The sequence below is a fragment of the Dipodomys ordii genome, unplaced genomic scaffold (genome assembly GCF_000151885.1).
Source record: "Dipodomys ordii isolate 6190 unplaced genomic scaffold, Dord_2.0 Scaffold4, whole genome shotgun sequence".
Lineage (NCBI taxonomy): Eukaryota > Metazoa > Chordata > Mammalia > Rodentia > Heteromyidae > Dipodomys > Dipodomys ordii.
This window is the reverse complement of record NW_012267220.1, coordinates 19,514,613-19,539,292: the sequence shown is the minus strand read 5'-3', so window position 1 is coordinate 19,539,292 and position 24,680 is coordinate 19,514,613. Positions and strand designations below refer to the sequence as shown.

Sequence of the window (24,680 nt, the reverse complement as noted above, 5' to 3'; positions counted from 1 at the left end):
AACCAAGTAAGAGCACGAGACCTTAAAGTTCAAGCCCCAGAACTGGCACTAAAAAAAGAAAAAGAAAGAAAGAACAGTTTCTTGTCATTCTTTCTCCTCAGAAACCTCATCTTCATTGGATTAGAACTACCATCCTTTTAGGTTTGGTAACGAAGAATGGGACAATTTGGGATGCAACGCTTGCGCAGGTCCTCTTTGTACGAGCATCGACTTTTTGAAAAACAATCAGGGAGGAACCATGACCACAGGTAACAGCTAAGGATGAATCAACCTAGAGCCAAACAAGCAATGTGCTGGCTTTCCAGATGAAAATCCTGTTTGAGACAAGCCCAAGAGTTTGCACTGGGTTCCATGAAAAATAAAAATCTCAGAAATTACTAGTCTCATTTTTTCCCCAACTCGTTGACCTATTCTCTCACCAAGCATTTGTTAAATCTTCCATGACAGCATTACCAAGGACACCATGGGGGACAGGAAGAAGGCGTCATGTGGCACAGCCAGAAGGCATTGCCTGACCCCTGGCTAACCCGTGTTTTCCTAGCATTAACCCCTTCCTGTTTCACTAGGCACCAGCCTGTACAACGGGGACATGCGGACAACTAATGTCTGTGGTCTGAGAGCCTAGGAATGAAGTCGTGGGGCTGGTGAGGAGTGAGGGGGGGAGGGGAGAGAAGGGGGGGCGGTGTGGATCTCCACATCCTGGAAAAACTGCCAATTCCCTTCCTTCTGCCTTAACCTGAACTTCCCATCTGGAAGTTCTTGCAGGACAGCCACATTGACGTTCTTTCACTCATTGCTCCTTCAGCATTTGATAACGGGGGGGGGGTGCGGGGGGTCACGAAAACCACGCATTAACATGTGACCCCTTGGGAAATACCTTTTCTCATAGAAGCCAGTATCTGGGTACGTGATGGTCACCCAAGGGACTACTGTTTTTTGTTTTTGTTTTTCTATAGAATGCCTTCCCAACAAACTAGGCCTTGTTCTCAGGAAACCTGTGTAGCAGAGACAGAAATATGCCCTCAGCAGTGGCAGTGTGACTTGATAGATACTAGACTTCTATGTGATGCAGGTCCAAACAGGGAAATTCCCAGAACCAAGGCAGAATCCCTAGAAACAGAACTCGGATGGACATGCGCACACAGGGAAGACAGAAGAGGCGCAGAGAGCCGGCACTCAGGCAGGTGGAGTCAGCAAACACAAAAGGCAGCAAGAAAGGCATAAAGCCTCTGGTGGATGCCTGGGTTATCTTAAACAGTCAGCAACCCCACAGTTAGGAGGGACACGAAGCAGCCAGAAACAAACAAGAACAAGAGTTCACCATGCAAAATTTTATCTTGTATTATCCTGGAGGAGCCAGAACCATGCTGAACAGGGTCTCACGGGCAGGGACAGGAGAATCTGAAGGGACAGGAGCAGCAACACAGAAGCCAGGAGGGAGGCCCAGGCAGAGCAACTCTGCAGTGAAGAGGCAGGAAAGAGGCATGTGTGCATGGGGGAGAACAGAAGGACTGTCTGGCCAGTTGGATCAACAGACATCCAGGATGAGTCACAGGCTGCCAATAACATCAGGAGGAGATTAGCATGAGGAATGCATGTGAGGGCTGGAGAGGAGGACTTGGGGATGGGAATGTGTTAAAGAAGGTGTTAGGACATTCTCTAACACTCTACTCAGCAGTCTCCAAAAATAATCTGTTCTAAACTCACCTGCCTTCCAAATTGAACCGCCTGCCATATATTTTAACAAGGTGCAACTGGCTACTTGTCACTGAGCACAAGATGTTAACATTATGACTTAAGTCACCTTAAAGTGGTAGAAAGTCTTCTGGTGTTCTTTTCATTGTTTATTTGGTCTACCAAGTTAATACATCATCACTATTAAGGACACATGGTATTTTTCTACCGCTAAATATATGTGTCACTTACTTATTAGAAAATATTTCAAGCTTAGCAGAAAGACAAAGTTTCAAGTTTTGAAACTGCCCTATATAGAAGATGGACTTTAACACATTCTAGCATTTAAAAATTCACACCAGTATACAGGAGGAATTGGTTGTAATAATTTATATGTATAAAAGGACACACACACACACACAGTCACACTGTGTGGTTGGGAGAGAGAGAGAAAGAGAGGGAGACGGGGAGAGGGGGAAAGAGAGAGAGAGAGTGTGTGAGTGTGAGTATGTGTGTGTGTGTGTGTGTGTGTGTGTGTGTGTGTGTTTGTACACCAGTCCTAGGGCTTGAACTCAGGGACTAAGCATTCTCCCCTAAACTTTTCTGTTCAAGGCTAGTGTTCGATCATTTGAGCCACAGCTCTACTTGTGGGTTTTTGTTTTTATTTTTATTTTTGGTAATTAATTGAAGATAAAAAGTCTCATGGACTTTCCAGCCCATGCTGGCTTTGAACCCTGATCCTCAGATCGCAGCCTCCTGAGCAGCTAGGATTACAGGTTAAGCCACCAGTGCTCAGCTTTTTTTTTTTTTTTTCATTTTTAATGCAGATGAAGCTGGGTATCCTTGTCTCAAGCTTTTAATCCTACTCAGGAGGCTGGGATGTGGTGGGATGTGGGGGATTTGAGGTTCAAAGCAAGCATGAGAGAAAGAATAAACAGATAAGCTCAGGCTCCCAGCTGTTTTCAGAAGACAATAGCCACTGGCACTGGCTTCATTATTATATGCCATAGTTTCTCTTTCTAAAATATTAAACAGTAGCCTTCATGAGCATTCAGCAAGAAAGTGTCCCTACCAATTCCAGTGAATCCAACTTAGTCCAGTTCTCAAACAAGAAAAAGACTGCAAGGTCCTCTGTCTCCAGTGGATTCGTTATTCCAAAACCTACAGGGCTGTGGTCTCCTGTGGTTTGGACATCCTGAACTGGCCAGCTAAGATGTCATTATGCCTTATGCCATGCACACACAGCCTGCTGGTCTTTTTACCCAAGATTACAAGTAACATGCACAGATACTATTTTGTGTTGTCTTGTTTCAGACTCTCACTAGGTAGCACGAGCTGTCTTTGAATTCAAGATCCTTTTCTCAAGTTTGAGGATTACACTTGTGAGCCACCACTTTTTGCTCTGCATATATTTTAGCTGTACAATGTTTTAGCTGAGTCCTGGTGGCTCATGCCTATAATCCTAGCTACTCAGGAGGCTGAGAGCCAAGGACTATGGGTTAAAGCCAGTGGGGTAGGAAATCAGTAAGTCTCAACTCTAATTAACCACCAAAAAGCCAGAAGTAGAGTTGTGGCTCAAGCACAGGTGAAGACATGCTGCCTTTTGAAAATCTACTCAAAGCTCCGCCACAAGAGCTATAGGAGCTCATTTGTCAACATCAAAATGTTTTGACTCAATATCATTCATAACATCAGCTCTCTCTTTTTCTTTCTTTTTTGTTTTTGGTCAGTTGTGGGTCTTGAACTCAGGGCTTGAACTCAGGTGCTGTCCCTGATCATTTTCCCTTAAGGCTAGTGCTCTACCACTTTGAGCCACAGCACCACTTCCAGTTTTCTGGTAGTTAACTGGAGATCACAGTCTTGTGGACTTTACTGTTGGGACTGGCTTTGAACCACGATCCTCAGATCTCAGCCTAATGAGTAGCTAGGGTTATAGACATGAGCCACTGGCACTAGGCCATCAGTTCTTGGCAAGTGCCAAACAGTATGGTAAGAGCCCTGCCCTCCCCCCCCTCTCCAAAATCATTAAACCTGAGAGAGGAAGATGGGAAGGAAGGGAAAGAAGGAAAGGAAGGAAAGGGAAAAGGAAAAAGAGAAAGGAGAAAAGCAGGGAGGGAGGAAAGGGAAGAGAGGAAAGCGGGGAGGAAGGGTAGGAGTAGGAACCATCTAGATTCACAGTAAGGTATCAAAACTATGGTAAGCTACATGGTTATTCTTTTTTTTTTGGGGGGGGGTCCAGTTGTGGGGCCTGAACTCTGGGCCTGGGCGCTGTCCCTCAGCTCTTCAGCTCAAGGTTAGCGCTCTACCACTTGAGCCACTTCTGGCTTTTTTTCTTTTTGCTTATGTGGTGCTGAGGAATAGAACCCAGGGCCTCATGCATGCAAGGCAAGCGCTCTACCACTGAGCCACCTTCCCAGTCCCACTACATGGTTATTCTTGAACTGGGCTCTCTCCATGCATTTACAAATGACTCAGTATCCTCTCTTTCCAAATTGTAATAGACAGAAGTTGTCTTTAATGTTTCATTAACTTATTTTGTAGTATGAGAAAGAAATATGAGCTATTGAAGTACCTGACTAGTACATGAATAGGAGACCCTTCATAAATGCACTGCTAATGAAAATATTAAGTATATAAAAACCACATTCAAAGTTGAGAATATTTTCCCCAATATTATAATTCATTTAAGTGACCAGAGTCAAATCTTAATATGTGTTCCAATCACAAAATAGCTTGAACATTTAACTGAAATTATTGTAAATACATAACCACAACCAAAACAAAATCATGTCAGAGGGAAAAGCAAAAAGGTCCGTTTGAGGGGTCAGTTTGTTAAAATAATACACTCTCCTTATTTGTAAGTCTTCAACAACAGCATCTGAGAAATAAGTGGTTTTGTTTCTCTGGAGCAGATACTGTAAAATACCTGCATGCACTATAGAAACTAGTAAAATCAAATACTCCATTTCCCAGCCTCTTTTGCACAGGGCCATGTGACTAGGATCTACCCAATGAGATGAAGTCCGTCCCTGTGTCCTTTTCTGTCTGAAACAGCCATTGTGTTGACATCATGAAGCAACAGGAAGGGTAAGAAAAAAGCAGAGGTGTTGCCCTGACCTTTCTGAGACACTTAAGCACTGTAACTCCTCTACTTAGTTATGATACTGGGATCCATCCCATATATTTACTAAAAGCAGTTGACAGTCTCAAAATGAATTCCAGTCTAAAAACATGAATCCCAAATATGAGAACATAATTTAATGAGTTGCTTCAAATTAAAGAAAATTATTTACATGTGGCCCGACTCTTCCTGAATACCTAGTCAAAACGATTCTTGTTAGTACTGCGTAAAGTATGTGAAAACATTTTAAACTAATATTTGTAGCTATCTTCTATATACATATGTATATATATGCATATACATACACACACAGAGTCCTTTCTGCTACGGTAATCACACTGGCTCAACAGAACTTTTTAGTACATTACCTTTACTTGAGTCAAAAGGATATGAACTCTTTCAAGTACAAATGATATTATTTATAATAATTTATACTGTTATTTCTGGCATCAAAAATAAACTAAATTCAAAAGGTAGGAATATGTCTATTTAGAAAAAAAAAATCCCCCCTCCGTGACTCATTGTAAGTCTGAAATACATTGAGTTTAATACTTTGGCAAGATTTGGCCAGCTAATTAAGTCATTTCTAGGCTTCTTAGATTATTTCCTGATCCTTAGATTATTTCCATGCAACATCACACAAAACTCTGGACAAGTTCTCTTTCTCATCTTTGCCACATTTACAGCTCACACCTGTAATCCTAGCTACTCCAGAGGATCGCAGTTTGAAGCCAGCCCAGGCAGGAAAGTCCATGAGACTCTTATCTCCAATTAACCACCAGAAAACTGAAAGTGGAACTGTGGCTCAAAGTGGTAGCGCAAAAGAGCTCAGGGATAGTGCCCAAGCCCTGAGTTCTAACCCTACAACTGACCAAAAAAAAAAAAAAAATTCAGAATCCAACAACACTTTTGTCGATGTGGCACTACTAACAACACCCCAAAATGCACAGCACCCCATGCACTCTTCTGTGCTCATATTCCCCTCCTCATCCTTCTCCACACTCTTGGTTCAGAAATACAATTATTTCGTTTTCTTGGAGGAGCTATCCTCTCCCTCACCTCTGGGCTATTTCCTCTCTGAGAGGATATTTTTCTTTCCTTGCTAACTCCACAGCTCCTGAGGACCCAAGGTGGAAGGCACTGCTCTTGGCCCATGGGGTAGGAGCTCCACTTACTAAGATGTGTTTGGATGCCCAGACCACATCCTATCATGATTTCCTGATGTTCTGCACCTGTCTCTTCTTCCATTGAGGGCTTGGTGAACGCAGGGTTCATGGGACCTAGCTCTATCCTCACAACACCTAGCCCCCTGCCTAGCACACAGTACTTATGTAACAGACAGGTGCTTATGGGATTGAAGAGTTATTCCAAAGTGTAAGAGGTAGTTTGGAAGCAAGGAAAAGATTAATGCCGCAGACCAAACAGGAAACCCTTCAAGAAAGCCCAGTTAACTGTTTCAAATGCTTCCACCTAAATACCTTCAGTGAGAATAAACACTAATATAAGCCAGGTGCCAGTGGCTCACGCCTGTAATCCTAGCTACTCAGGAGGCTGAGATCTGAGGATCACAGTTCAAAGCCAGCCCAGACAAGAAAGTCTTTGAGACTCTTACCTCCAATTAACCACCAGGAAACCAGAAGTGGTGCTGTGGCTCAAGTGGTAGAGCACTAGCCTTGAGTTGAAGAGGTGAGGGTCAGTGCGCAGGCCCAGAGTTCAAGAGCCATGACCGACAAAAAACAAAACAAAAACTAATATAGATTTCCATCAATTGGTTGTGAGCAACTGAGGATGGATATTAATTTAAAGATGACTCAAAACTGATAACCAGGGGCTGGGAAGGTGGCTCAGTGGTAGAGCGCTTGCCTTGCATACATGAGGCCCTGGGTTTGATTCCTCAGCACCACATAAGCAAAAAGAAAAGAGCCGGAAGTGGCGCTGTGGCTCAAATGGTAGCGTGCTAACCTTGAGCTGAAGAGCTGGGGGACAGCACCCAGGCCCAGAGTTCAGGCCCCACGACTGGACCCCCCCCCAAAAAAAATTAAAATTAAAAAAACAAAAACAAAAACTGATAACCAGGTAAGAAAGAGACATGGTGTCATGAAAAGAAATAGGGGAGTCAGGGTACTCACTGGACTTGAGAGAGAAGTAAGATTAATTTACAGATGTACTAACATATCCAGGGGTTTTAAATTGACAGGAAATTCATAGAACTTGAGGGACAGGTGGACCTTGGAAAGGTGGTCACCCCACTTTCTTTATTTTGTGGTCCTGAAATGTCAGGCAAATGAACCTACTCACTTAGTTACTAGCACAGCCAAAGCTCTTAGAATCCAGGTTCACCCCGCAGCCACTGAAGCAAGCAATGCCACTTCCTTCACTAAGAGTACACAGTTGTGCTCAAACAGATCATTAAGAACAAGGCAATAGCCTTATTATCCATTCTTGGAAGATTTCTCTAACTTTAAAATGATATAATATGGATAATTTCATATTAGATTTTTTTATTGGGGGGGCAACTGTAATTATGATCTTCACATAATTTGACAATGCATACTCAGCCAGGCACTAGTGACCCACATCTGTAATTCTAGCTACTCAGAAGGATGAGATCTGGAGGAATGAGCTGCAAAGCCAGCCCAGGCAGAAAAGTCTGTAAGACTCCATCCTCCATTCTCTTCAGCAAAATGCTGGGCTCAAGTGGTAGAGCATCCAGCTAGGAGCTCGCAATTCAAAAGAGAGCATGATGGCCTGAGTTCCACCTCTAGTACCAGCCCACAAAAAAATTCATAAAATGTTTCTCCCACACACAAAACCCTTTCTCCATCACTACCAATCCCTTGGTCTAACAGAATTACAGCAACATTCACAGCTGGGAAAATATACACAACAAAAACAGTGCCCACAGGTTTTAGTCTCATCTCTGCCTCTTAACTGTGTGCGCTGTGGCCAATTAATTCTCTTCGCGGGACCTTAGATTTCCTGTGTGGAGTAGATACAATTTCAGTTATGTGCCTTCTAGTTCTAAAAATTGTGACTACCACATAATTTGGACTGTTTTACATAAATTCAGAAGGTACAATGTGTCTAAAAGCATTGGGAAGAACTAAACTTTGACAATTAGAGCCTCGATTCTTTTGCCCAAGCCGGATAGGGAAGCTGTCAGCTTCACAAACAGGCTGCAAACAACTTAAAATATCAAACAGTAGAAGACTAGTTAAGGGGCTAGGATATAAGTCAACTAAGTTCGATCTTCAGTACTGGGGGACATGGGCTCACCCAAGAATAGAGTGTTCCAGAAGCATTATAATGAAGGGCAGGGAGCTAGTGGCTCATGCGTATAATCCTAACTACTCAGGAGGCTGATATATGAGGATCAGAATTCAAAGCCAGCCCAGGCAGGAAAGTCCTTGAGACTCTTATCTCCAATGAACTATCAGAAAACTGGAAGTGGAGCTCAAAGTGGCAGAATGCTAGACTTGAACACAAAAGCTCATTAAGAGCCCTGACTGACAAAAAAAAATAAAACTGAAAAATAAAATAATGAAGGAAGCATATATTTCCTTTTCATACAATAAAAAAGGATCATAGAAGACCTACATACATTTATAGATTAGAAAATCACAGATGGGGCTGGGAAGGTGGCTCAGTGGTAGAGTGCTTGCCTTGCATGCATGAGGCCCTGGGTTCGATTCCTCAGTACCACATAAGCAAAAAGAAAAAAAGCCGGAAGTGGTGCTGTGGCTCAAGTGGTAGAGCACTAGCCTTGAGCTGAAGAGCTGAAGGACAGCACCCAGGCCCAGAGTTCAGGCCCCACGACTGGACACCCGCCCCCCCCCCAAAAAAAAGAAAATCACAGAAACTAAGAGAGTGGATGCCCCCAGGAAGGGCAGGAAACTGGGGTTGGAAAGAGGCTCACTTACAACTCTACACGTTTCTATGCTGCTTTTCTTTTTGACGTAGAGAATGGATTCTGATTATTTTTTAGACTGTTTAAAATTTAAAAAGCCATTTTTAGATTATAGAAATAGTTACAAATATAGAGCATCCTTTTATGGTTAATGTTCTTTTGTAATATAATTTGTCATATTTGGGAGAATGTTGGAGGAGGCTCACAGTGCCCATTGAGAAAAAAATCCCCTAGCCACAACCTTTCCATTTTTGTTTTTATTACAATGGCCTCTGGGGTGTGGGAGAGAGGGCCATTGTTTACCCCCTCCATTCCCTCATCTACCTTCAGCTGTCAGCTCAGAGCTATAGGGAGAAGCTGGCAAACTGGACTGCCAGGTCAAGGAGAGTTATGAAACATGAGAAAGAGGTGCTGGGGAAAACGAGAGAGAGAGAGAGAGAGAGAGAGAGAGAGAGAGAAGGGGGAGAATTATCCCACAGAGAAGCAAGATAGATGTCTGGGGGGGGGGCTAAAAACAGCTGAAAACAATCACCAGGTGCAGAGGAGCCAAGCTGGGGGGGGGGGCAAGACAAAAAACCATACACACCCTCTGTTTACATCCCCATGCATCAATCTATTAAAGTCCACACTAACCAGCCCAAACCAAACATAACCCCACTTCTTGATTCACAGACTCAAGCCAACTGAACTGCTGCCGCTGTATTTATGAGCTAAAAAACAAGCAGCAAAAAGACAGGGAGGGCTCATTTGCATCTTAAGACAGGGATACATGAAGATGAGAAGACAGATACAAACACAAACATCACACCACACTCAGTATTTGGTGGCGGCACAGCTTTGTACTATGAAGATTGGAGACTGAAACAGATGACTCGCTTAGTACCTCTTTCATTTTAGAACTGTTTGAGAATCTCCTCGGGGGAGGGGGGGGAGAGAATGACAGGATGAAAAAACTCTCCTTCCATCTCCTATTTTGAGTGGAAAGAGAAAGATTCTTCATGCATTCAATGTCCTGCCTTCCTAAAGCATCTAATGTGAACCATCACTTCACAAGTGTTGATCTGTACAGATGTTGGGGCCGGGGGAAAAGAGCCAGGTAGCAGCAAGGCAACAGTTTTGCCCTCCACAAACATATTCAGTCACTCCTGTGCAGGAGAAAACAAAACTGCTCATTTTCACCCAGAAAGCCACCTGCTCCCATCCCAGGCTCAACCTCCCCCGACCCCAATTCCTGAGAAATCGTCTAAACATCTACAACTTAATCAAGAGGTCCCCCCACCCATGCAACTGAACACAGCTCTTAAGGCCAAGACCGACCTGTGTGGAAAATGACCGAGCTCTTCCTAAACCCTGAAGGGAGCCGAAGGTTTCGAAGCAATCCTTTGGCAGTCAGTCGGACGTGAATGGTGGACAAGGAGAACTTGGGAGATAACAGCATGTCTTCAGAGCAGGTGGGAGGATTTCACAGAGGATACCGATGCCGGGCAGTCTTACATGCTGCCTGTCAAAGTCTGTCCTCTCCGAGGCCAAGAGACACAGCAAGAGAAAACATGCCTACATAGCTCCTGTCAGTCCACCAGAGACATGCAATCGGGAGCAAAACCCCAGAGCTTTAAGCCAAAGGCTTTTGGCTTCTCTTGTCACAATTCCCAGATGTTGCTGAAACAAATGCTCTTCCTTCTCAGCAAATCTGCTCTCAGCAGATCCGGAAGCAGGCAGTCTCTCAGCTATATGCCACCACATGGGATGGGCTCCCGGTGGCTCCCAGCAGAGATGAGAAAGGGGGAGGAGAAAGTGGGTGGTCTCAGATGCTTTATGTAACAGCCCAACCACGGCTGCAGATCCTGTTAAGTACTTGGAAGGAAATTAACTACCTCCTGTGCCTAGTGTTTACTTAGTGATTTAAGGGGGAAAAAAGCCTCACAAAAGTAATCTGATTCTATATAGTTTAATTCATATGTGTTTACACTAATCACCCTGAGCATTTTTCTCATCTTGCAGATTATTTTACCTATAAAACTCTATGTTCACTTGATGCCTTGGGTAAAGCAAAAACAAAACTCTTCAAGCAAAAAATATTTCCACTTCTTAATAAAATTTCTATTCTAATATATTATGACAGACTGACAAAAGGCAAGAGTTGAACTTGAAATCCCCTCCTTTGTGGGTGACCCTACTAAAATTAAATTATTTAAAAAAGGTGAAGGTAGGCTGCGTTTTGATGGCTCATGCTATCCAAGATCAATGTTGGCTGAAGAAAAAGGGAGAGAAAGAAAGAGAGGGAGGTAGTAAAAAGAGACAGAGAAAGAGGAAAAAAGCCAGATGCTGGTGGCTTACACTCATAATCCTAGCTACTCAGGAGGCTGAGATTTGAGGATCACAGTTCCAAGTCAGTCCAGGCAGGAAAAGTCCATGAAACACTTATCTCCAATGAAACACTTATCTCCAATGAACTGCCAAAAAAACCCAAAACAAACACCCACAAAAAAAAACAAAAGCCAGAAGTGGAGCTCTCAAATGGTTGAGAGCTAACGTTGAGCAAAAAGCAGCTCTGGGATAATGCCCAGGCTCAGAGTTCAAGCTGCAGGAGGTGATGGCAGTTTCACTACTGGGTGTAACCTAATGGTTCCAGAGAAACATCAGGCAGGCATTACCGGAAGGACCACACTCCCTGCATTTACGCAACACGAGACAGAGAGAGGGGTTTGGTATGTAACAATGTAAGGTAGAGCACCCACCTTGCATGCATGAGACCCAGTGTTGATGCTGAGCAAGCACTCAAAAAAGAAAAAAAAAAATCTCACTTTTTGGGTTTTTTTTTTTTCACTTGTCTTCTGAGAAAAATCTTTCTATGTAGCCCCAATTGGCTCCCAAATTCATAATTCTCTTGCCTTAGCTTTCCACATGATGAGATTACAGGTGTATGCCGCAATAAACCCGAGCTGTTCTCTTATGGTGAACTTCTGAAACCAGGAGTGTGAGTAGAATTTGGCTATGAATTTTGTTTGTTTGTTTTTTTTACTGGTGCCTACTGTCATTTCAGTAGTTGGTAAAAGTACATTAACATATGATGGCCAAGACCAAAAGACAAAGAGATGAATAAATATAGGCAAGTTAACACTGGCAATATGGGCTCTGAAAGTTAATTCTACTAAACCAAGAGTATTATAAATTCAACCTTCTTGTAAATTTGAAAAGTACAACATAATGAATTAAGATGTCTGTTTCTAAGTAAAAGAACCAGAAAAAATGCAGAAATTATTAGCCATAAAAAGTTGTACTAAATGCTGTTAAGTTCAGGGAGCAGCGTGAATGTTTCTGTTTTCAATTAACCTGTATTTTTTTCCCTCTGATAGACAAACATTACTTCTTTCATAACAAAATTACTTTCCTTAAATAAACTTTAAAAGAAAAAGAAAATAATAAAGGATTGGAATGGCTGGTATATGTAGGGTGCAGAAGGTACTCCAACTAACCTTTATTTTTGGTCTGTGATCCTCAATCTTTGAAAATGTTGTTTATTTTTGTCTTGCAAAGGAAGAGAACAACCTATCAGGTTTAATTGTTTGAATGACAAGAGCCATTTTTGTGAGATTTAATTTTTTTGCATGTATTCATACATAACAGGCATCATTCAAGTTCAGAACAATGTTGAAATCAACTATCTGGAAGTGTGGCTTTGAATAGAAAACATAAAATGAACTGTTGTTTACTTGTTTCTAAATAAATAAATAAATGCTGTTAAAGTAAGACAGGAAGCAGTTGTTCTAGAAGTCCTATAGAACATTTGAGTGTGTAGAAGAAAGAAGACAGGAGGGAAAGGGGAAATGGGGTAACTCCTCTCTGTTTGTTGGGCCTGACAGGTCAGAGGCTGTGAATAAGAGGACCCAATACAGTCCTAACATTTCTCCCTGATTTTGAAAATTAAAAACATCCATAATCATTATGACACGTAGAAATATTCTATAATCTCTTCCTATATTCCCCCAAACCTTATTAAAAAAACCAACATATCAATCAGCATCTGAATTATAAATATCAGTATTTGAATTTATTATTAAAAAGAATGCCATGTAGCTGGATGCTGATGGCTCATGCCTATTTCCTAGCTACTCAAGAGGTTAGGGTCTGACACTCATGATTCAAAGCTAATCTGGGCAGGAAACCTCTGAGACTTTTATCTCCAATTAGCTAACAACAATAACAATAAGCTGGAAGTGGAGCTGAGTGTGTGGTTCAAATGATAAAAGAGTGTTAGCCTCCAGCACAAAAGCTCAGGGAAGGGTCCAGGCCCTGAGTTCAGGCCCCAGGGCCATCAAACTCACACACAAAAAAATAATGCCACATCCATATAGGGGAGGAGGGGGAATTTATTAATACTAAACTCTAAGTCATCTCTGTCAAAAGGGAAATCCTTTAGCTTCAATTACCCAAAAAAATCTCAGCAAGTGAACCAGTCACATTCATTAGAAGTTTTACTTGAACTTCACTAAGTTTCCCTCATGTACATTAAATTTAATATTAATCTTCTTTTCCTTAACAGCAGAGCAAGAAACTGTAATTTTTAGAAAGCCAGTGAGAAGGAAAATTCAGACAAAAGCTGTTCTTGTTAAGTCGCCACATACAAGTAAGTTCTTTCCCAGTCATCATCTGCCCCCTGGTGGTCATCTTTACAAGTGTGCCAAAACAAAGGGGCTGTTGTGGCTATCCAGATCAAAAGCTAAAGCTTATTGTCCCCATTCCTGTCCCAGGAGCTCTCCTACACATTTTAAATCCACCTGTTCACTTAAATAATGGAACAAGCAAGTATTTTAAGATTTCAACTGTTTTACATCACACATACTTCTAGGGGAAACAAAGATTAATACATTGTTCAAAAAATTCCTTGATTCATCAACTCTAGTCTACATTTAGTTTCTAAAGTTGTACTAGAAAGGAAGGAAATGCCAAAGATGCAATGTGTCCAGATTTTTCTATTTATCACGTTCTCATCTGATTTAGGTGAACATAATGAAGCCTGTGGAGGCTGGTAGGGGGGAAAAATTTTAAGGGAATTTTGAAACTTTAGAATAGTTGACAGCTATTTTGAAAAAATAGGCATGTTATTTCATAGTTATCTCCAATTAGCTATCCTAATATCAAGCTGATATTATTAGGTCGGTGAAAAAATAAATCATGACTCCAAATTTTATGCAATATAGGATCTCAAATTTAAACAGAAAGAATTAAAGCAAATATATCAAAATACCAGCAATGCTCTGGGAGATTGTTTTCCTGTATTTCCCTCTTTCATTTTAACAGAGATCTCAGAGGCAATAAAAATAAGCCTTTAAACTGGGTGCTGGAGGCTCATGCCTGTAATCTCAACTACTCAGGAGGCTAAAATCTGATGCTCACTGTTCAAAGCCAGCCCAGCAAGGAAAGTCCATGAGAACTCTTATCTTCAATAAACTACCCCCCATACACACACACAAAAGCTGGAAACAGAGCTATGGCCCAAGCAGAGTACTAGCTTACAGACAGCACCCAGGTCCTAAGTTCAAACCCCAGGACTGGCACTCAGACACACAAAAGGCTTTCAAATAAGTTTGAACATCAGAATAGTTATATAGAATTCCTACAACCTAAGCCTATTTTCTATTAATGAAACAAAGAAAACATAAAAATAATTTTTCAAAGTCTTAATCAAAGGTTACACAAGTATTTGTCAGTATATGTCTAACAACAGAAATCACAATTGTATTGCATTTGATCATATCGTAGAAATGTGGTCCTGGTTTTAGTTTTAAATCAATTATTTAAACGGTTATAATTCTAGACCTTGTAAATATAGGATGTAGAAGACACTTTTTTAATTCTAGGAAACATTCAAAGTACAAATGACTTGTTGTTAATGACCATAAAGAATTGAAAGATTACAATTTAAATCAACTGTCTTGTTTTGAGATTCAAGCATCTTTAACCAACCTTCCTTACCTAATCTTACCTAGTCTTTACCTTCTTATTTTCCCTATCACAACACCTATTTAAAAGTTCATTTTTCTTCTTCATCATCATTAATGTAATATGTTGAAGTTTGTATTCCAGTTGTGGATTGTTCAACTCAAATTTTTCAACAAGACCCACCCACAGGATTCTAAGGTCTGCTTGGCGACTTTTTTCCTGTACACTGATACCAATATTCCAACAACGAGGCTCCAACAAAGGTTTTCCTTGATGGTCTTTTAACTTGTGGTTATCAACAGCACAGCTGGCTGAGGTGTTATATGAAAGGCAGACAAAATCCTGAGGTTTCAGCTCCAATCATGACTGTAAAGAGTTCCAGGAAGAAATCATGAGCTGAGGGCCTTAGTGATGCCCAAGGCTCAGAGACAGAACACAAGAAAGTAGATGCAAAAGTCTGGAATGTAATGGAGGGCAAGAAGTTCAGGAATGGTACAAAGTATTGAGAAGGTTGAGAGATGAAGCTGAGATTACCGCATGTGGCAAGAGCCAAGACTATAAAGACTGCCAGCCCAGCCACCAGAAGGGTTTGAAAAGCTGGTGAAAGTTAGGATCAAGAGTCCTGACACCCTAAGCACAGCTGTTCTACTACTACTCCCTAGTTATCCAAGCTTAGAGCCACGAGCCGGTGGCACTCCTCAGAGGCATGAATGCTAAGAAAGCTGCCTCTTGCTTGTGTGTGATTTCTATCTGTCAGGATACAGCAAAAGAGCCCTAAGCCAGCAGGCTGTGACCATTTCACTTGGCACCACCTCCTTGGAGTCCATTCATGCTGTTTCAGGGCAGGATTGCCTTCTATTTTAAAGCTGAAGAATATTCCGTTATACAAATAAACCGTATTTTCTTTACTCATCCATTGATGGATATTTTAGGTTGTTCTCAGATCCTGCCTATTAAACAAATAGTGCCATAATGAATTTGGGAAAACAAAGTATGTCTTTCTGAATCCTTTATTTGGTTTTGGGTAAATCATCACTTATTGGTTTTATGGTTGGCAAATATTTCCTCCCACTCTGTAGGCTGCCTGTCATGGTTTTGGCTGTTTCCACTTGTCTAGTATGACTTTCATTTATATGCTTATAGTGTCATAACAACAACAACAACAAAACCATTACAAAGAATGATGCCATGAATCACCCCCCCTTCTTCTAAGAGTTTTGTGGTTTTAAAGTCTAATTCTATGGAGGTTATTTTGTGTAAGGGACTAAGGTGATTTTTAATTTCATTCTTTTGCATGTGAGCATCCAGTTTTCCAGTGCCATTTTGTTAGAGGGACTGTCATTTCCCCATTGTTCTTGGCAAACTTTCCACAGATCAGCTAACCATACACGTATGATTCACTTCTGGGATACTTCATTCCATTAGTCTAATACGCCTATCTTTATGCCAGCACTATACTGTTTTAATTGCTGCAGCTTTGTAATATATTTTGGAATCAGGAATTGTGATGCCTTCAGCTTTCTTCTTTCACAAGATTGTCCTGGCTATTTGGAGCCCTGCCTTTTCTATTTCTATAACAAGTGCTACTAGGATTTTTATAGGGAGTATGCCTATTTAGTTCCTTTTGTAGACCTGTCTGTCCTGTCAACTTGGAAGTGTTTAACATATATATGTTGCTCGTATTGTCTCAGTTTTTCTTTTTCTTAATATCATTCATAATGATTTTGACAAGGGGTGGCTATGACATTTGTTATTCTTCTTCTATTTTTAGCTGGTACTAAGGCTTGAACTCCAGGCTCTTAAACTTGCTTGTTTTGGGGTTGTTGTTGTTTTTTTTCACTCAAAGCTGAGTACTTTACCACTTGACCACTATCTTCAGCCCAACCTTTTTTTTTTGGATGGGGGGGGGGGGGGGAGGCGGCCGGAGGGGGTTGGGGGGGGGGGGGGGGGGAGGGAAGGGAAGGGAGGAGGCTGGCTAGTTGAAAATGGGAGTCTCATGGACTTTTCTGCCTGGGCTGGCTTTGAACTATGAGCCTCTAGTTCTCAGCCTCCTAAGTAGCTAAGATTTCATGTGTGAATCACTGGTGTCATGATTATTATTAATCTGCCCTATTATATCAGTGCTCCTGGAATGGTGTTTTCAAGTCTTTATTCTTAGTGCTTTTTTTTGTTTTTATTTTTACCATCATGGGGCTTGAACTCTGGGCCTGGATGCTGTCCCTTAGCAATTCAGCTCAAGACTAGCACCCTACCACTTGAGCCACAGTGCCACTTCCAGCTTTTTCTGTTTATGTGGTGCTAAGGAATCAAACCCAAGGCCTCATGCATGCGAGGGAAGTATTCTACCACTGAGCCACCTTCCCAGCCCTTTTAGTTTATTTTTAATCTTAACACTAACCCATCAAATACACTGGTGTGTAATGTGGAAAGCGATCTAACTCCTGCCAGAGATAGCCATTGCTTTCTCCACCTACGAACGCCAAGTTTTGTCTCCTAGTGTAAGAAGCAACTTAAAAGATATGCTTTTTGGCTGAGAGTGTGGCTTAGTGGCAGAGTATTTGCCCAGCATGCATGAAGACCTGGGTTTGATTAGTCACTACCACATACACAGAAAAAGCTGGAAGTGGTGCTGTGGCTCAGAGTGGTAGAGTGCTAGCCTTGAGCAAAAGCTCAGGGACTGTTCTCAGACTCTGAGTTCAAGCCCAAAGGATGGCAAAAAAAAAAAAGATATGCTTTCTGGGTCCTGAGACTTGACTCCAAGTCTCCAACTTGGAATCTATGGCCTTGATCAGAGTTATTCTCTCCTATCGACCACTCTGCCACCAACACCAGTAGGCTCCAAGAAAGATAAGAAGGGATTCCCAGATAAAACCACCCCTCCAGCAAGCAACATCCTCTTTCTACCTAAAGCAAACAGTCAAAGTAACTCAGGAGACCACCTTGTTGTAATAAGATGACAAATCCTCTGAAATTCCTCCAAGGACTGAGACTGAATGAATGGTCAATCAGGCCACATCTGCAACTTGGGACAAATTTAACTATGTATAACTTTCACACCCCTTGCCCTCAGTTCTCCCTATTAACAATCGTGAAGCCAATGGCTGTGCCCTAAAAGAGAAGAAGAAGAAGAAGAAGAAGAAGGAGAAGGAGAAGGAGAAGGAGAAGGAGAAGGAGAAGGAGAAGGAGAAGGAGAAGGAGAAGGAGAAGGAGAAGGAGACGAAGAAGAGAAGAAGAAGAAGAAGAAGAAGAAGAAGAAGAAGAAGAAGAAGAAGAAGAAGAAGAAGAAGAAGAAGAAGAAGAAGAAGAAGAAGAAGAAGAAGAAATGCTGAAGTGCTGTCTCCTTATGGCTGCTATGTACCAACTCTGATTTCAAAGTGAGAGAAAAGTAATCATCATGAACACGACAAGGAAACAGATGCAGAGGAGAGCCTGGCGGTCACAGCACCTCCAGGGCACAGGCCATTTCCCAACAATTGGAAAAGGGAGAGGCAGAATGCCTCCCTACTCTGTGCTATCTTTACTAAATGGGCGTGGGAGGGGCAGGACGGACATTTATATCCTCAGGACGGCACCTTGGCACACGAGAGTGATGGAGACTGATGATCGTGTGTAAAATAATCAGGGAGCTGGATAAACTCCGCTCAATGCCTCTGGCATCCCAGACCACATCCATGTGTGGTAGAACCAAGGCAAGAATAGACTGGCAGCTTCCTCATAAATGTAAGCCAGGTTTTATTTAGAGACTATGTTGCCTAGAATTGCATAGCATCACGACCTTTATATCCATGACAGCAGGCAGACTCCAGGAGGACGGCTCCTGGCTTTCAATGGTCCTCCTGCAAAATAAACCACTTAGAAGGGTTGGGGGCAGCAGCAGGGACTACCATCTTCCCCCTCCCTGGCAGCTTCTATTCTACACAAAGATCCTACAATGTCAAACGGTTCACATACTGGGAATTATTCCTCCAAATACTCCCACTGGGCCAACTGAGAAACTGGAGAGCTGGAGAGGCTTAGCACGTGACCCAAGGTCAGGACACAAATAGAAAGTGGTGGACGAAGACCTATACCAACCCCAGCGGTCACATGCTCTCTCCCTGCTCTTTTCCATGGCCTTACAATCCCAGAATTTCCTCAGAAAGAGTTCCTAGGAAACTGAAGCAATGATGTCACACTTTTAAATATTAAGTTACTCCAAATTTTTAAAGAACATCACTGTGGACCAAGATATGGCACAAGGCTAGAATTCTTGTATGTTGTCTTCAGGGCATAAATTGACATGGAGCTGTTGGAAAACAAATCGAATGATGTGCTTTTCACATACACAGACTCCGATGGACTGACACTACTTCTAAATGCTCTGTATGTCAAGAAACACCTCCAAACTTGGAAAGTGATCGTTGTGAGAATATTCATTATTTTGAATGTAATTCAGAAGTCACCCCCAAAAACCGAGAAGAGTAAATACCACTGCATGCTAAATGTGACTGTCATTAAAAGTGACCACTAGCCAGGTGCTAGAGTCTCCTGCCCATAATCTTAGACACTCAGGAGGCTGAGATCTATAAGCAGTGGTTTTCTGTGCAGCCTGGGGAGAAAAAAAGTCCATAAGACTGCAAGAAACTTGAATGGCAGAGACCCTGTGTTCAAACTCAAGAACTGGACCTTGCTCTTCAAAAAAAAAAAAAAATAGGACCATATATGTTAAATGACAAAATAGGCATCAATTTTATTTAAAATTTATGCATAGTAAACTAAAGGATCACTTCCAAAACTCTATATGCTATCTATAATAACCCTATAATAACTTTAATGGACTCAATTCACCAATCAAAAGAAGAATAGCAGATCGGATCAAAACACAGAATCCATCGAATACTTGCATTCTGTTTTGGTTATTTTTGAATTGATTAAAGCTGCCACTAATTACAATATATGCCTTTTAATATATTGCCTGTATGTCACATTTACTTGATAAATAAAAAATACTGATTTCTGATCTTAAATAACAACTCAGATACAGACATTTGCACAAAATAACATACCTTTAAATATACACAACCATCAAGAACATCATAAAGGCTGTCTAACTTATAATAGAAAATCGCTTTATTGCAAAAAGAACAGCAGCAGAACAGTCCCCAGCATAGGGTCTTTCTTTCCTCCATCACCCCGCAAAAATAAACAAACAAATTAATCCACTCACTCTCCCCTTTCATAAAAAAAAATTTCATCTAAAATTCTGTGCAAGGCCAAATGTCTGAGATGAATACTTCTACAGAATTTATACTTGAAGCATGTAATACCCTAACCATCCATTGTTGTGACAATACTACCCATTGCTAGCCTTGTAGATCTGCACTTTTTATCATACAAATAAGAAAATAAAGAAATCCTAAAATTCAAGAGTAACACAAATAATGCAATTCAAAAAATGGGCAAAAGCCATGCGCCAGTGGCATACACTTGTAATTCTAACCACTTAAGAGGCTAGAATCTGAGGATCATGGTTTGAAGCCAGCCCAGGAAGAAAATTCCAGGACACTTATCTCCAATTAACCACCCAAAAGCCAGAAGTGGAGCTGTGGCTCAAGAGGTAGAGCACTAGCCTTGAGCACAAAAGCTCAGGGACAGCACTCAGACCCTGAGTTCAAGTCCCAGGACTAGCACCAAATTAATCTCTTCTCCAAAGAGATTTACAGGTGGCCAGTAAGCACATGAAAAGATGTTCAATGTATATAATTAGCTCACAAGGAAATTAAAACCCAAATAACAAAGAAAACCACTTTCTACCAAGGAGGGCCTAATAGAAAAGACAAAATCAAGTACCAGCAAAAATGAGGAGGATCTAAACCCCTCCTGCATTGCTGATGCAAATCACTGGTACAATTGCTTTGGAACACAGTGTTGAAGTTTTTCAAACTGTTAATGCACCAAGAGTTCACATATAATCCCCATTTCTGATCTAAGGGTTACCTGAGTTTTGAACATAAGCAAAGCTATCCCTTTCTCTGGGATACTAAGGTGTGCTAGAAATTTACCACAAAATGAAGTAATTATGTTAATGTGCACAGAGCAATTCCTTTTACTTGAAATTAGAAAAGCTTTAATGAATACACCTGTTGGGAGCCTGTAAACTAGAAGTCATTCTGCATGACCAAGTGTCCTCTAGCTTTGAGAATTTAAAAAAGGAAAACAGCCAGGGCAAGGGTGGTGCATTCCTGTATTGCTAGCTACTCAAGAAGCTGAGATCTGAGGATCACAGTTCAAAGCCAGCCCAGGCAGGAAACTTATGACTCTTACCACCAATTAATGACCAAAGAGCTGGGCCAAAAGTTCAAAGACAGGTCCTGGGTCTCAAGTTCAAGCCTCAGGACTGATACAAGCAATCTCATACAAATACAAACACACACACACACACACACACACACACACACATTAACAATTTTGATTCAATTCCCTCACATTCCACTGCCTTATTAAACTGAGCTGATAGTTCGTTTGATGGGGTATTAAAGATACTAGCTTCTTCCTCGGCGACATCATCCAACCCCTTTGCTTTCCACAGGGGATTCATGGAATACTATTTCCTGCCTAGGCTTCTCTGGAGATACCACATCCCTCAATCCAGACCTCTCCCAAGAGCATACAAAACATCCTTCCTTTCCCCCTTCCCTCCTTTCTTCTTGCAATGGTGATCCCGGCATTTCTGTGACTGTCAAGCTCCTGAAAGGCAAGGCTCTCCCTCCTTTTTGGCTCACACTTTATCCTCATCTGACATGGTCAGAGAGCTGAAGTAGCCTTGCAGTCACTGTGCTGGGATCAGGCAATAGGGCCTTTCTCTCTTTCTTCGGATTTCCTGCCATGGACTTAGAGGCCTCACTAACTATACTCAATGCAGAAAATAGCAGGACAGGGGAGACCTGATCAGCTACTGACAAGACACAGGGAATGGAGTGAGCACATTGTGTGACGTCTCCCTAAGTGTTTGATTCTCAGCGCCAGTGTGGTTCAAATCCTGGGAGCTGCAGGATGTCTTAGAGAAGTGCAAAACAAGAACAGAAGGGAAGCCGGGTACCGGTGGCTCACGCCTGTAATCCTAGCTACTCAGGAGTCTGAGACTTGAGGATCGCGGTTCAAAGCCAACCCGGGCAGCAAAGTCCGTCAGACTCATCTCCAATTTACCACCAGAAAAGCGGAAGTGGTGCTGTGGCTCAGGTGGTAGAGCGCTTGCCTTGAGCTCAGGCCCAGAGTCAAGCCCCATGACAGAAAAAAGAAAAAAAAAAAAAAAGAGTAGAAAGAATTGGGGTATGGTTGAAGTGACAGAGCACTTGCCTGTCAGCATGAGACCCGGAATATCCCAGTAATGAGTAAACACACACACACACACACACACACACACACACACAGCAAGAGAGCGAGTGAGAACAAGAGAAAGAGAGAGAGAAAAAAAGAGAAAGAGAGAGAGAGAAATGAGCTGACAAAAGACTCAAAGACCTTAAGGCTAAAGGACAAACAAGACCATTCAAACTAAAATTATGTTACTCATAAAGTGTCTTTACAGATCAGGTGGCTCATGTCAATTATAAACCAAATATTAATGGACCATCCAAACTAAAATTATGTTACTCATAAAATGTCTTTACAGATCAGGTGGCTCATGTCAATTATAAACCAAATATGAATGCTTTGCTGGCCCACATCACAAGCAGTTTTCACATTTCGAACTTGAAATTCTATTTATGGGCATACCAGAGAGAAATCACAGTGATTCTTAGAGACTTAACATGGCTTTACAAAAAAGATGCTTTTTTTTCTCCATCCATATTCAGAATGGTCACTCACCTGCATTCAAGGCTGTAAATAGACTTTTTCTTGAAGGGCCTGAAATATAAAAGAAAGACACATAAGATACATATATTGCTTGCTGAAGATCTCACATAACCAAACCCGTTTTGTAAATGGAATGGTGATATTTTCAAAAACAAGCACTTGACCCCTCCATCTTGGGTTCCACGTAGAAAGTAGCCAATAAGGCAATCCATTTTTATCAAATATATTTTAAGTATAATATCCCAAATAGCAAAATGGTAGGAGGAATGAATTCATTACCAAAAATTAAGTTTGCTAGCTCTAACAGGAGAAGCCAGAGCACTTTTTCAATCAAGAACAACTGACGTTGCTTTTGGAGGCAGATCTGGGTTCGATCTCCAGATCCCTGCACATGTTAGGAAAGTGCTCTACCACTGAGCCCACATCCACTGAGCCCACATCACCAGCATGGGAACTCTTGTGCAGCTGTGTGCTGTTGCGAAAACTTGAACTCGGCGCCTGGGCACTTGTCCCTAAGCTTTTTGTTCAAGGTCAGTGCTCTGTCACTTGAGTAAAAGCTCCATTTCTGGTGTTTTGATGGTTAATTGGAGATAAGAATCTCATGGAGTTCCCTGTCTGGAATAATTTCAAACTGTAATCCTCCGATCTCAGCCTCCTGAGTAACTATGATTACAGTACGAGCCTACAGCAACCTGGTAGAGCTCAATGTTCACATTTACTAAACTCAGTACGATTCCCCTGCTGACAGAGGAAGGGCTAGGCTTTAAGAGACTGATGTGTATTTTCTGAAAGTGCTAATTTCTTTGCAGCTGTGAAGAAAAATATACTTAAACTGTGAAGATAAACAGACCTGCGTTTTTTTTTTCTCCTCCAAACAGCTAAAATATAAAATGCAGAGTAGGTAAAAAGCTATCACTCCCTAGAAGAACCAACCACTTGACATCCAATTGTCATTGACAACAAATAACTATGTGTGGGTGAGCGCCCTGGAATTAGCCACCCTATTCTACCTGCGGAATTTTACAAAAATGACAGTCTTACAAAATCTGTAGCCACTATAAATAGAAAGCATCGTGTCCCAATCAATTAAAACCTAGCATCCATTCTCACTCTGCTAAAACCTCAATGAATTTAACAGAGAGGCATTTTATAACACTACAGAGAACAGAGACCAAAAATAAACAGGGCTTATTTTTCCTGTTGTGTGGACTGTAGGGCCTTTATCACAATCAATAAAAATTACACTTTCACATCCCGGTGACTGCCCAGCAGAGAGACCATCTGATAGCTCAGAAATATATCTGACAAATTACGACCCTGCTGGAACACTACAGAAATTTTTTTCCGCAGTATCCCGTTGAAAGCTAACTGTTGATAAACGCTCACCAGGGTAAGTAACTTCCATTACCATATAATCATTACATAATTGGAACAATTACACCCAATTTTCGTGTGAAACTTAAAACCATGTTCCAACACAGAGAAAAAAAAAAAAAGGCAACACAATGCTATTTGGTGGTTGATAGAAATAAAACTTCTGAGTGGCTCATGCCTGGAATTCCAGCGACAGGAAAGGTAGAGATGGTGCAGGTATCAAATTTGCCTCTCTACTTGGAGGAGGAAGGGACTTCACGCGACCCCATCTCAACAGAAAAAGCCACACATGGTGGGTGGCACACACCTACCATCCCAAGTATGGCAAAAATAAAGGAAAACCATAGCCCAGGCTAGCCCGAACGGAAAGATCTTTAAAATAAAATAACTGGGGGGGGGGAGCAAAAATCAATGGCCTTTCTGTATGCCGACAATGAGAAAAGTGTGGCTGAAATTAGGAAAGCAACTCCATTTGTAATAGCCCCACAAAAAATAAAATACCTAGGAATTAACCAAAAAAGTGAAGGACCTCTATGATGAAAACTTTAAAATCTTGAAAAAGGAAATCAACACAGAACTTAAAAAATGGCAAAACCTCCCGTGCTCCTGGATTGGAAAGATTAACATCGTGAAAATGGCAATACTTCCCAAGGCTATCTACAAATTCATTGCGATACCTATCAAAATTCCAACCTCACTCTTCAAGGAAATAGAAGAGGCAATCCAAAAATTCATATGGAACAATAAAAGACCCCAAAAAGCAAAAACACTCCTCAACGGAAAGAACACTGCTGGAGGAATATCAATACCAAATTTCAAACTCTACTA

General features: G+C 41.5%; 1 protein-coding gene across 5 annotated transcripts in view; it reads right to left on the bottom strand.

The window, feature by feature from the left end:
* Mtus1 (microtubule associated tumor suppressor 1) overlaps positions 1-24,680 on the bottom strand; it is a 110,079-nt gene that overhangs the window by 45,191 nt on the left and 40,208 nt on the right. For 4 of the 5 annotated variants that reach the window (XR_001175412.1, XM_013025546.1, XM_013025560.1 and 1 more), the window contains one exon: positions 22,491-22,529. Coding sequence is in view for 4 of the 5 variants with exons in the window: in XM_013025546.1 (XP_012881000.1) it covers positions 22,491-22,529 (39 nt within the window). In the remaining variant the exon portion in view is untranslated. Of the gene's footprint in view, positions 1-10,019; positions 10,380-22,490; positions 22,530-24,680 lie in introns of those variants that run through there. The other variant, XM_013025578.1, reaches the window with a different exon arrangement.